Source organism: Trypanosoma theileri (assembly GCF_002087225.1).
Source record: "Trypanosoma theileri isolate Edinburgh chromosome Unknown TM35_Tth_11_V1, whole genome shotgun sequence".
In the NCBI taxonomy this organism is placed as follows: domain Eukaryota; phylum Euglenozoa; class Kinetoplastea; order Trypanosomatida; family Trypanosomatidae; genus Trypanosoma; species Trypanosoma theileri.
This window is the reverse complement of record NW_021639853.1, coordinates 499,302-511,905: the sequence shown is the minus strand read 5'-3', so window position 1 is coordinate 511,905 and position 12,604 is coordinate 499,302. Positions and strand designations below refer to the sequence as shown.

General features: G+C 45.9%; 7 protein-coding genes across 7 annotated transcripts; all 7 read right to left on the bottom strand.

Moving 5' to 3' along the window:
• Positions 1-211: 211 nt before the first annotated feature.
• TM35_000113200 (putative glucose-regulated protein 78) lies at positions 212-2,230 on the bottom strand (the record flags this gene model as incomplete). The annotated part of the gene is made up of 1 exon (XM_029025029.1): positions 212-2,230. The coding sequence occupies one exon, from the start codon at positions 2,228-2,230 to the stop codon at positions 212-214; it is 2,019 nt and encodes a 672-aa protein (XP_028883852.1).
• Positions 2,231-2,560: 330 nt separating this feature from the next.
• TM35_000113190 (uncharacterized protein) lies at positions 2,561-3,283 on the bottom strand (the record flags this gene model as incomplete). Its single annotated transcript, XM_029025028.1, has 1 exon — positions 2,561-3,283. The coding sequence occupies one exon, from the start codon at positions 3,281-3,283 to the stop codon at positions 2,561-2,563; it is 723 nt and encodes a 240-aa protein (XP_028883851.1).
• A 236-nt stretch (positions 3,284-3,519) lies between these two features.
• On the bottom strand, positions 3,520-3,960 carry TM35_000113180 (uncharacterized protein; the record flags this gene model as incomplete). The annotated part of the gene is made up of 1 exon (XM_029025027.1): positions 3,520-3,960. The coding sequence occupies one exon, from the start codon at positions 3,958-3,960 to the stop codon at positions 3,520-3,522; it is 441 nt and encodes a 146-aa protein (XP_028883850.1).
• A 147-nt stretch (positions 3,961-4,107) lies between these two features.
• TM35_000113170 (vacuolar type H+ ATPase subunit) lies at positions 4,108-4,656 on the bottom strand (the record flags this gene model as incomplete). The annotated part of the gene is made up of 1 exon (XM_029025026.1): positions 4,108-4,656. The coding sequence occupies one exon, from the start codon at positions 4,654-4,656 to the stop codon at positions 4,108-4,110; it is 549 nt and encodes a 182-aa protein (XP_028883849.1).
• Positions 4,657-5,215: 559 nt separating this feature from the next.
• On the bottom strand, positions 5,216-7,918 carry TM35_000113160 (uncharacterized protein; the record flags this gene model as incomplete). The annotated part of the gene is made up of 1 exon (XM_029025025.1): positions 5,216-7,918. One exon carries the CDS (start codon positions 7,916-7,918, stop codon positions 5,216-5,218), a length of 2,703 nt encoding a protein of 900 aa, XP_028883848.1.
• A 686-nt stretch (positions 7,919-8,604) lies between these two features.
• TM35_000113150 (katanin) lies at positions 8,605-10,299 on the bottom strand (the record flags this gene model as incomplete). Its single annotated transcript, XM_029025024.1, has 1 exon — positions 8,605-10,299. One exon carries the CDS (start codon positions 10,297-10,299, stop codon positions 8,605-8,607), a length of 1,695 nt encoding a protein of 564 aa, XP_028883847.1.
• Positions 10,300-11,847: 1,548 nt separating this feature from the next.
• TM35_000113140 (surface protease GP63) lies at positions 11,848-12,603 on the bottom strand (the record flags this gene model as incomplete). Its single annotated transcript, XM_029025023.1, has 1 exon — positions 11,848-12,603. One exon carries the CDS (start codon positions 12,601-12,603, stop codon positions 11,848-11,850), a length of 756 nt encoding a protein of 251 aa, XP_028883846.1.
• Position 12,604: the final 1 nt, after the last annotated feature.

The following is a 12,604-nucleotide window of genomic DNA, read 5'->3' as shown; positions in this document are numbered from 1 at the left end:
CCAAGAGTCGGATCCTTAAAGTACTGAAAGTGTTGTGGAAGGTGTTGCACGTATTTACTCAGGGTGCAGAATCCCAAGGACAGACGGTCAAACGTACAGAGTAAACTTTTATTGCCCTTGAGTTGGTTGCAGAACATGTCGGGATATGGAGAGACCCCATCAACAAAACACGGTTTTCTTAAGAAATCGCATCCAGCATCTTTGCCCCACCTCATTGTCTCTGCCTTGCTGAAATCTGCTTTATAGTAACCCAAATCCTCAAACAAGGCCATCGTGATTGCNGCTTCTCTTCGTCAGCCGCACCTCCCCCAGCCTGGTAGGCCTTCTGGATGATCGGGTTCGTCACACTCTGCAGCTTCTCGCGTGCCTCGTCGTATTCCTCCTTCTCAGCGTTGGGGTTCTCGTCGAGGAATTGGATCGCCTCCTTCACAGCGGCCTCCACGGCGCTCTTGTCATCCGCGCTCAGCTTGCCACCGAGCTTGTCCTTGTCGTTCACTTGGGTGCGCAGCGAATATGCGATGCCCTCCAGCGAATTGCGCGCGTCAACGCGCTCCCGCACCTTGCGGTCCTCCTCCTCGAACTCCGCAGCTTCGCGCACCATGCGCTCGATCTCCTCCTCGCTCAGGCGACCCTTGTCGTTCGTGATGGTGATCTCCTCCTTCTTCCCCGATGACTTGTCCACCGCACTCACCTGCAGGATGCTGTTCTCGTCTACGTCGAACGTAACCTCAATCTGCGGCACACCGCGTGCCGCCGGAGGAATACCAGAGAGCTCAAACTTTCCGAGGAGACGGTTGTCCTTTGTCATCTGCCGCTCACCCTCGAAGACTTGAATCAGCACACCAGGCTGGTTGTCCTGGTACGTCGAGAACACCTGGCTCTTCTTGGTGGGAATCTGCGTGTTGCGTTCGATCAGCTTCGTCATGACACCACCCACTGTCTCAATGCCAAGCGAGAGCGGGATCACGTCCACAAGCACCACACGCCCACCGACTTCGCTCTCGCCGGTCAGCACTGCCGCCTGCACCGCCGCACCGTACGCAACCGCCTCGTCGGGGTTAATACCACGGTTCGGCTCTTTGCCACCAAAGAAGTCTCGAATCAGCTGCTGCACCTTCGGCACGCGGGTCGAGCCACCAACAAGCACAATTTCGTCAATGTCACTCTTCTTCAGCTTGGCGTCCTCCAGCACGCGCTGCACCGGCACCAGCGTCCCCTTGAACAGCTCCATGTTCAGCTCCTCGAACTTCGCGCGCGTTATCTTCTCACTGAAGTCAAAACCCTCTGTAAGACTGTCCACCTCCACGCGCGCCTCAGGGTGTGACGACAACTGTCGCTTTGCCGCCTCGCAAGCCTTGCGCAGACGGGCCAATGCCTTCTGGTCCTTGCTCACGTCAACATTCTTCTTCTTCTTCAGCATGTCCACAAAGTACCGCATCATGTTGTTGTCGAAGTCCTCACCACCAAGGTGTGTGTCACCGTTCGTTGCCACAACCTCGAAGAAGCCCTCGTCGATCGTAAGCAGGGACACATCAAAGGTGCCACCGCCAAGGTCAAACACAAGGATGTTTTTCTCGCCTGCTTTGTTCAGTCCGTATGCAATGGCCGCAGCCGTAGGCTCATTGATAATGCGCACGACATTAAGTCCCGCAATCGTCCCGGCATCCTTCGTCGACTGGCGCTGCGCATCATTGAAGTACGCGGGCACAGTAACAACGGCGTTCTTTACTTTCTCACCGAGGTATGTCTCTGCGATTTCCTTCATCTTCTGCAGCACCATCGCACTCACCTCCTCAGGTGTGAACTGCTTCTTCTTGCCGCCAACCTCCACCTGCACCTTCGGTTTGCCGTCCCTGTCCGCCACAACCTCGTACGACAGCAACTTCTTGTCCTTCTGCACCGTGGCGTCGCTGTACTTCCGTCCAATGAGACGCTTGATCGCGTAGATTGTGTTGTGCGGGTTCTGCGGAAGTTGGTTTTTCGCGCCATCGCCGATCAGTCGCTCCGTCTCTGTAAAGGCCACTACAGACGGTGTGATGCGGTTGCCCATCTCGTTCGGGATGATGTGTACGTCACCTTTCTGCCACACCCCAACAACAGAGTACGTTGTGCCAAGGTCGATACCGACGCATGGGGCCTCCACCTTACCGGTGCCATCAGGAGCGGCGTAAACCGTCGCTGCCAGCACCACCACGATCCCCAGGACCACTACCAGAGGAAATCGTGTCATCCACTTTATCGACGGGAAATGAATGTGTTCGTATATGCCTTACAACTTACTACGTACAACTAGAGTGAAGAAAAAAGCAAATACAGGAAATTAACAGTGAAATGTGTGCGCCACTTGCACCGAAAAGTGAATTGAAGGAGAAGCAGCAATACATACCCTATGCACAACATCAACATCAACATCATACAGTATGAAGAGAAATGCTACAGTACATTTACATGATACATAGGAATCTCAGCACCACGTCCCCTTTCGCCCCAGTCGTCAGCGATTATTACCCTCCTTGCAGCGGTGAAGCGGTGGTCACCCCACACAGCAACATGACTCCAGCTACCACTCCCGTTTGCTAAGGGACCTCTTAAGTGGAAGTGTCATTTCGTGTGGCGGTGCCTCATCCTCTGTGTAGAAGGGTCCGGTGCGAAGCTGGTAGTGTGTCGTGCTCTCGTACAGCGGGGCAAGACGCAGGTAAGTGTTGTCGACCGCCTTTGGTGCCGTCCACGTGAGATTAACGGTACCGTTGTACTCAGACCCACCTGTGGGTGGGATGCGCTCCGTGTTGTTGCCTGGATGGAGGAGACGGCGCTCTGGGTTGGCAGTGTCAAGCGGGAGTTTTTCACGGACCATATCCTCCGTCGAGTAGGGCTCCTTGTCTCCGTTAGGGGCAGCAGAAATAGCTGCAGTGCCGCCGAGCAAGACGGAAGAGTCCGGCTCTCCATTCGGCCCTCCTTCCCCAGAGCTCTTTGCATCTCCTTCAACGCCGGCCGATGCCACATGTGCATCAACTGTGTCATCCTGGGCTGCCCTCAGTCTGGTGCCCGTGGCGGTGTAGCGCGACTTGCCGAACAAGTCGGGCATATCAGGCTGTTTGGGGTTACCGAATGGGTCTACGGCGTCCGATGCCTTCATCGTAGTGCAAGTGGTGCGGAAGCGGGACACGCCGCGCGGAACGGGATTCATCCAGTAGGCACCGCCGTAGTTGATGAAAGCTTCGCGTGCATCGTCATCATCAACGGTTACAGCGGCGGCATTATGTGGGGCGGAAGCAGAAGCCATAACGCTAGACTCTACAGTTACAAAAGAAAACGAAAAAGAAGAAAGTGCACAGCAGATAATCCTTTACAGAGAAAAAGCATTTATCAGAAAAGTAAAACACACGTGATGCACAGGGCAAAGCTACCCCTTCCATTAAACGGTAATGTTCGTAGAAAAACACTAACACCAAAAAAAAAAGGCAGCACGTACTGTTAAGGTAACTGCTACTCCAAACCCACTGCCGCGGCCAGTCTCTGTCACTGCTTGTTCTTCAGTGGCTTTTTTTGCCGCTGAGCAGCAAGCTCTTCCCGGCGACGATCCAATCGCGCCTTTGCGTCATCCAGACCAATATGCTTTCGCCGGCGCCGCATATCCGCCGCATCGGCAGTTGCCTGACGCTGTGACACATTCCTTTCGGCGTCACCGCAACCATGAACCTCCGGAAGGAGGTGAGAGGTGCACATGCGTTTGCCGCAGTGGCTGCAAACCGGGAGGGCGAGGTACGTCTGGTTCGAGCACCCCTTAAACCCACACGTGGTTGCCATTGAGCGAGTGTGAGTCCCTTCGCTGCTAATGCTGCCCTCTGAGCAGAAGCGAATATTTAGGACGAACCTTTTACCAGAGAAAAGAAGTAGATCAGATGAAAAAAAAGAGAGACGGTAAGTCACCACACTTGTATTTGAAATACCAAATCCCATCAAGAGTCTCAAATACCTACAGATCACCAGCACATGACACAAACATCACACCTTCTACAGATACCTGGCACTGCTGTACCGGACCATGCGCCTCTTGGCTTCCTCCTACCACCCGCTGTACTAACCACGATACCATCGCTCTGTACCTCACTCTGCCCCGCAGAGGGCACCGTATCGATTGGCTTGGTTGTTCATCAGCAGTGCAATGATAAGCCCATACAGACCGAGCGCTTCAGAGAAAATGAGCATAAGCACCATTGCCACAAATATCTGATCTTGCTTGCCATACGCCCTCACCGCGGTGTCGCCCACGACGCCGATGGAAAGCCCTGCTGCTAATGCCGCCAGCCCGGCCGCCATTCCTGCGCCGAGGTGCAGCGTACCGGAGAAGGTCGAGTACGTGTACGGCTCCGTTCGAATGTTGTTGTTGATGATGACAGCAACAATGAGTCCGTAGATGCCGAGAATGCCCGCCATCACAACAGGAACAATCCCACGCATGATCTTCTCCGGCGCCGACAGTCCCAACTGCGCCACCCCAACACCCGCCTTCGCCGCCCCGTAGGCGGATCCGAGATTCGCAAAGACAAGAGCAACTGCCGCACCCAGGGCACCGTAAAAGCCTGCACTCTGCGGATACATTCGTGCCAAACATGCCTCCCGCCTGGTCAATGCTAGCGCGCCAATCGCGAACATGGAGAACAAGCCTGCAAAAACAAAAAACGCACGTAGAGAGTGGCAACGCATCGTCCTTAAGTACTACACACAAAATATTTAAATAAATATATATACACCTAAGAGCCACAAAATCTTTGCACAGCAACTGCGAAGAAAAGAAAAGAAAAGAAAACTCTACTGGAACAGCTCAACAACAACAAGAAAAGAAAAAGGAGAAAAGTAAAGACTTTCGGTTCCGACATACACTTTTCACAATGTCTCAGCCACTGATGCAGAAGACAACCAAACTCACTACAGAAAGTTATGTCACCAACACAACATCCAAAAATACCTCATCNATATATATATATATAAATACAATTTGTAATAATTACTCCGTAATTCGTCAAAAGAAAAGAGGAAAAAAAAGGTTCATATATATATGTATATATATGAAGACCTTCTCTTTGAGTACAGGCTTATCTGTTTCGTTTCCTTACCTCTGGTCTATTCAAGAACCTTCTTCCTCTTTTTTTCTTTTTTTTTCTTCTTTCTTTTTAATCCATCTTATTCTCCTTTACACACACTATTTTCTCTTTTAGCGACGTTGGTACTGATTGTGAATAGCCTCTCGCATACCAGAGACCTTTTCCTGCATTTTAGAGAGTTCTTCAGTTTTGGTCTGAAGTCTCTCACGTTCACGTTCCAACTGAGACTCTTCCTTCTGTCGGGCATCACGGTACATTGCTGTACGCCTTTCATGATCAGCCGTATCACGATTTAATTTTTCTTTTAACTCTTCACATCTTTCTTTTGCATTGGAGAGTAAAATCTTCTGTTTTTCTACTTTTCGTTCCACCTCTTCTGCTTCCTTTTCGGCTTGATGTAATTCTGCCATCACAAGTGCTTTTTTCTCTGAGATAAGATTCATCACTTTCACCAGAAACTCTACAGAAGATGGGGTTAATTCTTTCCCATCTTTTTCTTCTAAACCCAATTCATTCAAAACATATTGTCGTTGCAGTTTCCATGTTTCATCCATACAAGAATAATTCATAATATCATCATTATTATCTTCATCATCTTCATCTCTTTCTTCTCTTTGATATTCTTCTCCTCTTCTTGATGTCTTTATTTTATCAAAGATAAGAACTTCATCTTCGCAGTAAAGCCGTTCGTCTTCCATGAGGGCAATCTCACGTTGACGAAGTTCCTCACGTATACGTTCTCTTTCCACTCTCTGGGCATCTTCCCAAGATCGTCTACTCAGTATCCAAAGATGTTCTGCAGACTCTTCTTCTAAATGAAGAAGTACATGCCGTTGACTTTCTTCTACTGCCATTATTTCACATAATCGTGCTTTTAAAAGTTCTTGTGCCTCTTTGGCGAAAAAGTTTCGTTGTAATTGCATTTGAGTAGAAATATTTTCACGGCAGCGTATTTCCTGTTGAAGCATACAACTTCTCTGTTCCGTTTCCATATTGAGAAATTCCAGTCGTACTCTTTGTTTTTCTTCTTCTAACGCGTTTTCCATATCCATTTGGGCGGCATCTTGTAAGAGTGCGAGTGCCTTTACTTCTTGCTGCATGATTTCTCCTAATACCGCTAAAGCCTTTTGTTGAAACTTTACTTGCGCTTCTTTTCGTTCTTGAAGAAATGAATGACACTTTTCTAATCCAGAATCAAAATGCCAAGCAATTTCTTCTCTTGCTGCGTGTTCCATTTCTATTCCATTCGCACGAGATGATGTTTCTTCAGTAATGATAGACTGACGAACAATTTCTTTCTGATCAATCCATCGACGCACGGCATCTTCGTGTTCTGCCTTATGAGAGACAAGTGCAAACCGTTCTTCATGTTCTTTCATTCGTATTTCTCCTTTTTGGTTTAATACAGCCTCTTCCAATTCTCGAAGTTTTCTTAACTTGTGTTGAATCCAAGCAGCCACTCCAATTTCATCCTCTTGCATTTTACTTTTCAATACATGACGGGCTTCTTCTTCTTCTGTGTATAATTGTTGGATTTGATAAAGGGTGTTGTGTTCAAATTCAGTACGTTGTCTCTCTTTTTCTAACATCCATTGATATCGTTGATCCTTTTCATGATGTTCTTGAGCTATCAGTGCGGCAAATATAGTTTTTTCTTCTTCTACAATCATCTGTAGATAATGGATAGCTTGACGAAGTTCATTTTCACTCTGCTGATACTGAAATTCATTTAATTTTCGAATTTCTTCCTCTTCATGTTTAAACTTTAATAACAATTCATTAAAGGTAAAATCTACATTTTGAATAATCATTATTCGTGCTGAACTTTCCTGTTGTGCCATAGCATCTCTCTGCTCTTCACAACACCGTATCTTCTCTTGTACAAGATTACGTTCCTCCATTTCCCTACTAGAGAAAAATCCTCTAATTTCCATCTCCTTTGATACTAATTCTGTTTTCTCTTTTACACAAAGTTCAAACATTTGATACCTTTCCTGCATTATCCATTCCACACGTTCTTTATCATCTAGGATCATTTTTTGTAAACTTTCTACTTCTCTCTGCCATAACAAGACAATTTCTTCACGTTGTTCCCAATATTCTTTACAAACACTACAACGTTCTTTTTCATTCCTGTCCATTACATTAAGAAGTTCTACATCTAAACTTTTTAAAGAAGCTATTGCTGCAGCTTCGTGATTAATAAGAGCATTACGTAAAGCCGTCTCACGGCTTTGTAAACTAAGTAATTGAAATACAAAAGAATGCCAAATCATTACTTTCTGTGCTTCTCGCTCTGCAGACATATATAAACTTAACCGTTCCTCTCGCTCATGTCTAGCGAGAGCAAGTAGTACAATATATCGATCCGCAAGAGCCAATGTCTCTGCCCATTCCTTCCGCTCTGTTGCCGTTATCACCTCTCGCTCTGTTAACTCTTCATGTTTGAGAAAAACCATTCGCCGTCTAGTTAAGGCGATCTGTGCAATTACTTCAAACTCTTCTCCCCAACGTTCGATCCATCGTCGACGCTGCCTGGACTCTTCACGAGTGACATCATCCAGCGCCTTCATCTGTTTACACCGCACATACGGCGTGTTGAGAAGAAAATTGTCGAGTTTCTGCCGCTTCAGCATTGGATCCATTCGCGTTGTGCGGCAGTCGCACGTGTCGCCCAGTCGGCCGCAGACAATACAGCGGCTGTTGGATGTGATTTGCCAACCGGTGGAAGAGGCAGACTCGCTGCGCTGCCGCCGTCTGTGGTTTTCTTTTCCATCAGACTCCGACCGGCCCACTCCGCGAGAGTTAGACATCGTAACAACAACAATAGTAATTATAATAATAGTAATAAGTAATAGATACTAGTAACTAGTAATGGTGGTGGTTGGTGGTGCTGTGTTCTGTGTAATAAGGGTTGGGTATTTCTTTTTTTTTTTGTTGTTGTTGTTTTTGTTTTCTGTGTCTGTATGTCGTTCTTCTCTGTGAATAGACTTTGGGTGACGGAAATGGGATCTGAGCAAAGAGATGCACAGAGAATCCGCTTTCCAGCAGTTTTCTCTTTTGTGTGTTTTATTTTAAACTTGTAGTATTTCTCTCTTTCTTTCTCTCTGTTTTCGTCTCCTCTTTTCTCTCAATCTCAGAGAGAATAAATCTATCCTAGATTAATCAAAGTTGAATTTATAAGACAGAAAATAGAAAGAAAAAAATAAAGAAAATAATATATTTAGACATTTTATCTATAAGAGGAAACATTTTATGGTAAAAAAAAAAAAAAAAAAAAAAAAGGATAACACCTTTATGTCTTCTCTTGATGCAGTACATAGTTTGATTTTCTTCTCTTTGGTTCGCCATCAATTTTTTTTTTTCTTTTCGTTTACGAGATCGTATTTCTTCTTTTTTTTTTTTTCCTTTCTTTCTTTACAATGGAAACGAGTTTCTCTTAACTCTCACTCTTACTCTATTCGTGAAGATATATTTCTTTTTTTTTTCTTTTCTTCTTCTATAAATTCGTTTCGAATTCTTTCTTCCACTTTTCAAACCTTGTAATCTGATCTACGTTAATACTACTAGGTACATTCTTCACTGCATCAAGAAAGTCTTTCATGGTGGTTGGCTGTTCCGCCACTAATTTCCCAATCTCCGCTGCACGTCTTTTGAGTTCTGTTTTATCGGTTTCTTCCATAAATCGCCGCATCGTCATCATGGCAGCATCACGGACCAGATTCGTTATATCCGCACAACTGTAATAACGTCCTTCAAGGATTTTAGATAATTTTGTAAAATCCACATCAGGAGATAATTTTAGTGTTTTGGTATTGATGCGAAAGAGTTCTAGACGATCATTAAAGTCTGGAAGAGGGATATAAATACGTTTCTCTAAACGACGACGCATAGCTTCATCAATAGACCATGGGTGATTGGTTGCTCCAAGCACCATCACAATTTTACCAGGATCTACACCAACTCCATCCATTTGGGCCAAAAGTGTTCCTTTTGCACGTCGTGAAGCCTCATGTTCACCCCCATCACCTCGCTGACCACAGAGAGAATCTATTTCATCAATAAATATCGTACTAGGAGCGTAGTAACGGGCCATTTCAAACAATACCCGAATAAGTTTCTCACTATCTCCTCTCCATTTACTTGTAAGTGTGGCTGGAGAGATATTAAAGAATGTGGTATTGCACTCTGACGCTACGGCCTTTGCGAGCATTGTCTTTCCTGTTCCCGGTGGGCCGTAAAGGAGAACACCCTTCCACGGCCGCCGAATGCCAGTGTAGTAATCTGGCATCAACACAGGATACACCACCGCCTCCTCCAGCAGCCCTTTTGCTGCTGAGAGACCGGCCACATCATCCCAGGATACGGCGAGTGGCCCCACATGCATGTCTGCCTCAATGAGAGAAACCAATTCCTCTTCTCCCGGACGGGCCACAAATCGAGGAAGCGTCGCCCGTGCCCCTTGACGTCTAGGTCTACTCGTTGTATTATTGTTCGTACTGCTCACAGCAGCACTACTACTCGCCGCTGGGGTTCTCCCAGCCCGTAGTGTTTGTTGCGATTGTGTTTGCAGTGGGAGTGCCGCCTTTGGCCGGGTGCTGCGAGGGGGCGATGCGGCGCGCAGTGAACCGCCAACGGGCCGGCGACGGGCGAGCGGCGATGAGTTCCGCAGCGGCGTTTTTAGTCGCGGCGGCCCAAATCGATCGGGATCGCCGTAAAGCGCCTCGTTGCGGGCGGCGGTGCTCATCGGCGGCGGGACGGACATCACCGCCGGGCGGGCGGCCGCGACGGGATTCGCGCCGTTTGTGTTCGTGACGGTTGTGCGCCGCAGCGGGCGGGTGGTGGCGGCGCGACTGGGCGCTGTTGTCGTTTCGGCGTTTGACTCCTGCGGGGGGCGGTCGAGTTGGACGGCGCTGCTGGGATTTATTAGGGCCTTCAGTTCCGCCTGAATGGCCCGCACGAGCACACACTCCTCCGCGACCTTCTCGCGCAAGAGGGCCACGTCGCTGAGATCCCCGCTGCCGTTCTTGCCAGACTGGCTGCCGTCACTACGGCACTGCATGCAGTTGGTGAGATCTTTGTCAATGCCTGTGTAGAAGGCGACGGCAACATCGTAGTTGGACTCCAGGGCGTAACGGCGGGCCAGGCGAAGGGACTTTTCGCTACTGGAGACGATTGTGAATAAATCACACATCCCTAGAAACTCTTAAAGAGATGCTTCACAAAAAAAAGAAAAAGAAAAATAAAGAGAGAAAGAGAGAGAGAGAGAGTGAGTGAGAAAGAACAGTAAAGGGGTAAACTCGAGAAGATCACAGTTCATAAAACCTGCAATAATTAATAATTAATAATAATAATAATAATAATAATAATAATAATAATAATAATAATAATAATAGACACATTTTTTACTAATATCCCAATCAGCTCAGTGAGACTGTTATTTATATATTAATAAGCATCAAAGGACAAGGACGAATGCACAGACAACCGCATAAACATTGAGAAAAAAACAGTGAAAGGAAAAATAAAGAAAAAAGAAAGAAAACACAATGGTCCATATTGATGGCGAAAGGGGCATTTCAAGAAGCCGCAGAGGAATAATAGAAAAAAAATATAGAGAAAATAGACACAAATACGGCACAAACAAACAAACAACCAAACGAAAACAATAAGAAAAAGGAGCAGAAACAAAGCGCAGTTATACATTAAAAAAACAATGGAATATATAAAGGAAAAGGAGAAAAAAAAGACAAAAAACTACAAAGAGAAAATGCAATCTTGCTCGAAATTGCTGAAAATGCAATCTTGCTCGAAATTGCTCAAGCGAGAAGAAATAACTTTATATATACATATATATATATATATATATATAAAGAGAAAGAAAGAGAGATAAAATAAGGGATAGAAACAAAACAAATAACGAAATTTCCCCCTTTTATCTCCTTTATCTCTTTTTTTTTTTCTTTTACAGTTATTCCTCTCCTTTTTTTTTTTATGTTTATTAATAATATTATTATTGTGTGTTCACAATCCTCGCATTGCGCAGAGACAACACACCCACAGCAACAGATAATGTCCAAAAACAAAAACAAACCAAAAAAANAAAAAAACCTCAAAATCCAAAATTTGTGTTACACTTGTCATCAATGTGAATACACTGCACAACATTGAAAACCCAGCATACACCCGATACAAAATCCAGCTCTCACAGTTTTCACAAGACCTGCAACAGAGCAAAGTCCCCGGTGCAGAACAGAAAACCCACACACCGAACCGTTCTCGGAGCCATGTCCACCTTTTCTTACGCTACATGACCTGTACGGCCAAAAAAAAGAAGAGGAAAAGGCACAAGAAACGCATACACTCACACGGTGTAGAAAAAGAAAAAAAAAACCACCCAAAAGAAAATACACCAACGACAGAAACAGAGCGCAACAAAGCAGCAACGCCACCCAGAGACACAGAGACACTTATTTAGAAAATATATTTATAGGCTCACAAAGTAGTGAGGACCACCCAGCTCCAGATATTATCTACCATAAAACAATTAACTTTCACACACAGAAAATAAAAAAAAACATATCAATTAACATTACTTCATGCCGTAACCAAACATACGCATATATATATGTGTACTGTATAAGTAAATACTGGTTCACCATCACGTGGGTACGTTTACTGCTGAGCACATGACATCACTGTGTCACTATCTCATGGCGTTAAGTGGGACCATTGATACCGTTTACGGTAATAGCATTAGCGTGATAACCATGAGGGCAATAGCTGACAAAGCGATGGGGGCAGCAGTGGCACAACCATCACCATGACCACCACCACCACCAGGGGGTGTCGGATCAGGTGGTTTGACAAGTGGAAGAAGACTGCTGCCGTTGGGGGCAATGGTGCACACTTCAGTGTAATTGGGACAGTGGATTGTGGTGAAATTCAATGAAGCAGAAGAAGAGCTTACTGTGATTGTACCTCCTTCAGGACATTCTTGGAATTCCGATAAGTCACTGTACCTCACCTTCACTTTACGATTGCTTTCATCACACAACACCTCTGCACACACTCCGCTCAGTTTAATGGCATCATCGTTCTTCACTATCTCATAATCCTCTGTAGTCAAGCACATCGAGTTCTCGCCCGTCAAAAATCCAGGAAAGTCAGCATCTCCAAGGTCAGGACAGGCACGAGAACGAAGAGATCCATCGCTACGAACAGAAAGAGGTGAAACAAGAACGGGACAAGATCCTGTTGAATCAGCATTTTCTCTACCAATGTCACTCTCATTGGCGCAAAACGCAAATCCAAAATGATCAGTTGAACACCGTATCTTTTCTTCTCCAGTACAGAATGCATTGGGATAATTCGAGACGCCGTTTTCTGTGAGGCAACCCTTTTGAATAAAATCACATCCAGACTTGTTGCCCCAACTCATCGGCTCCTCCATTCCCCAGTTGGCAGAATAATACTTCATGTCATCGAAAGCCGCCATC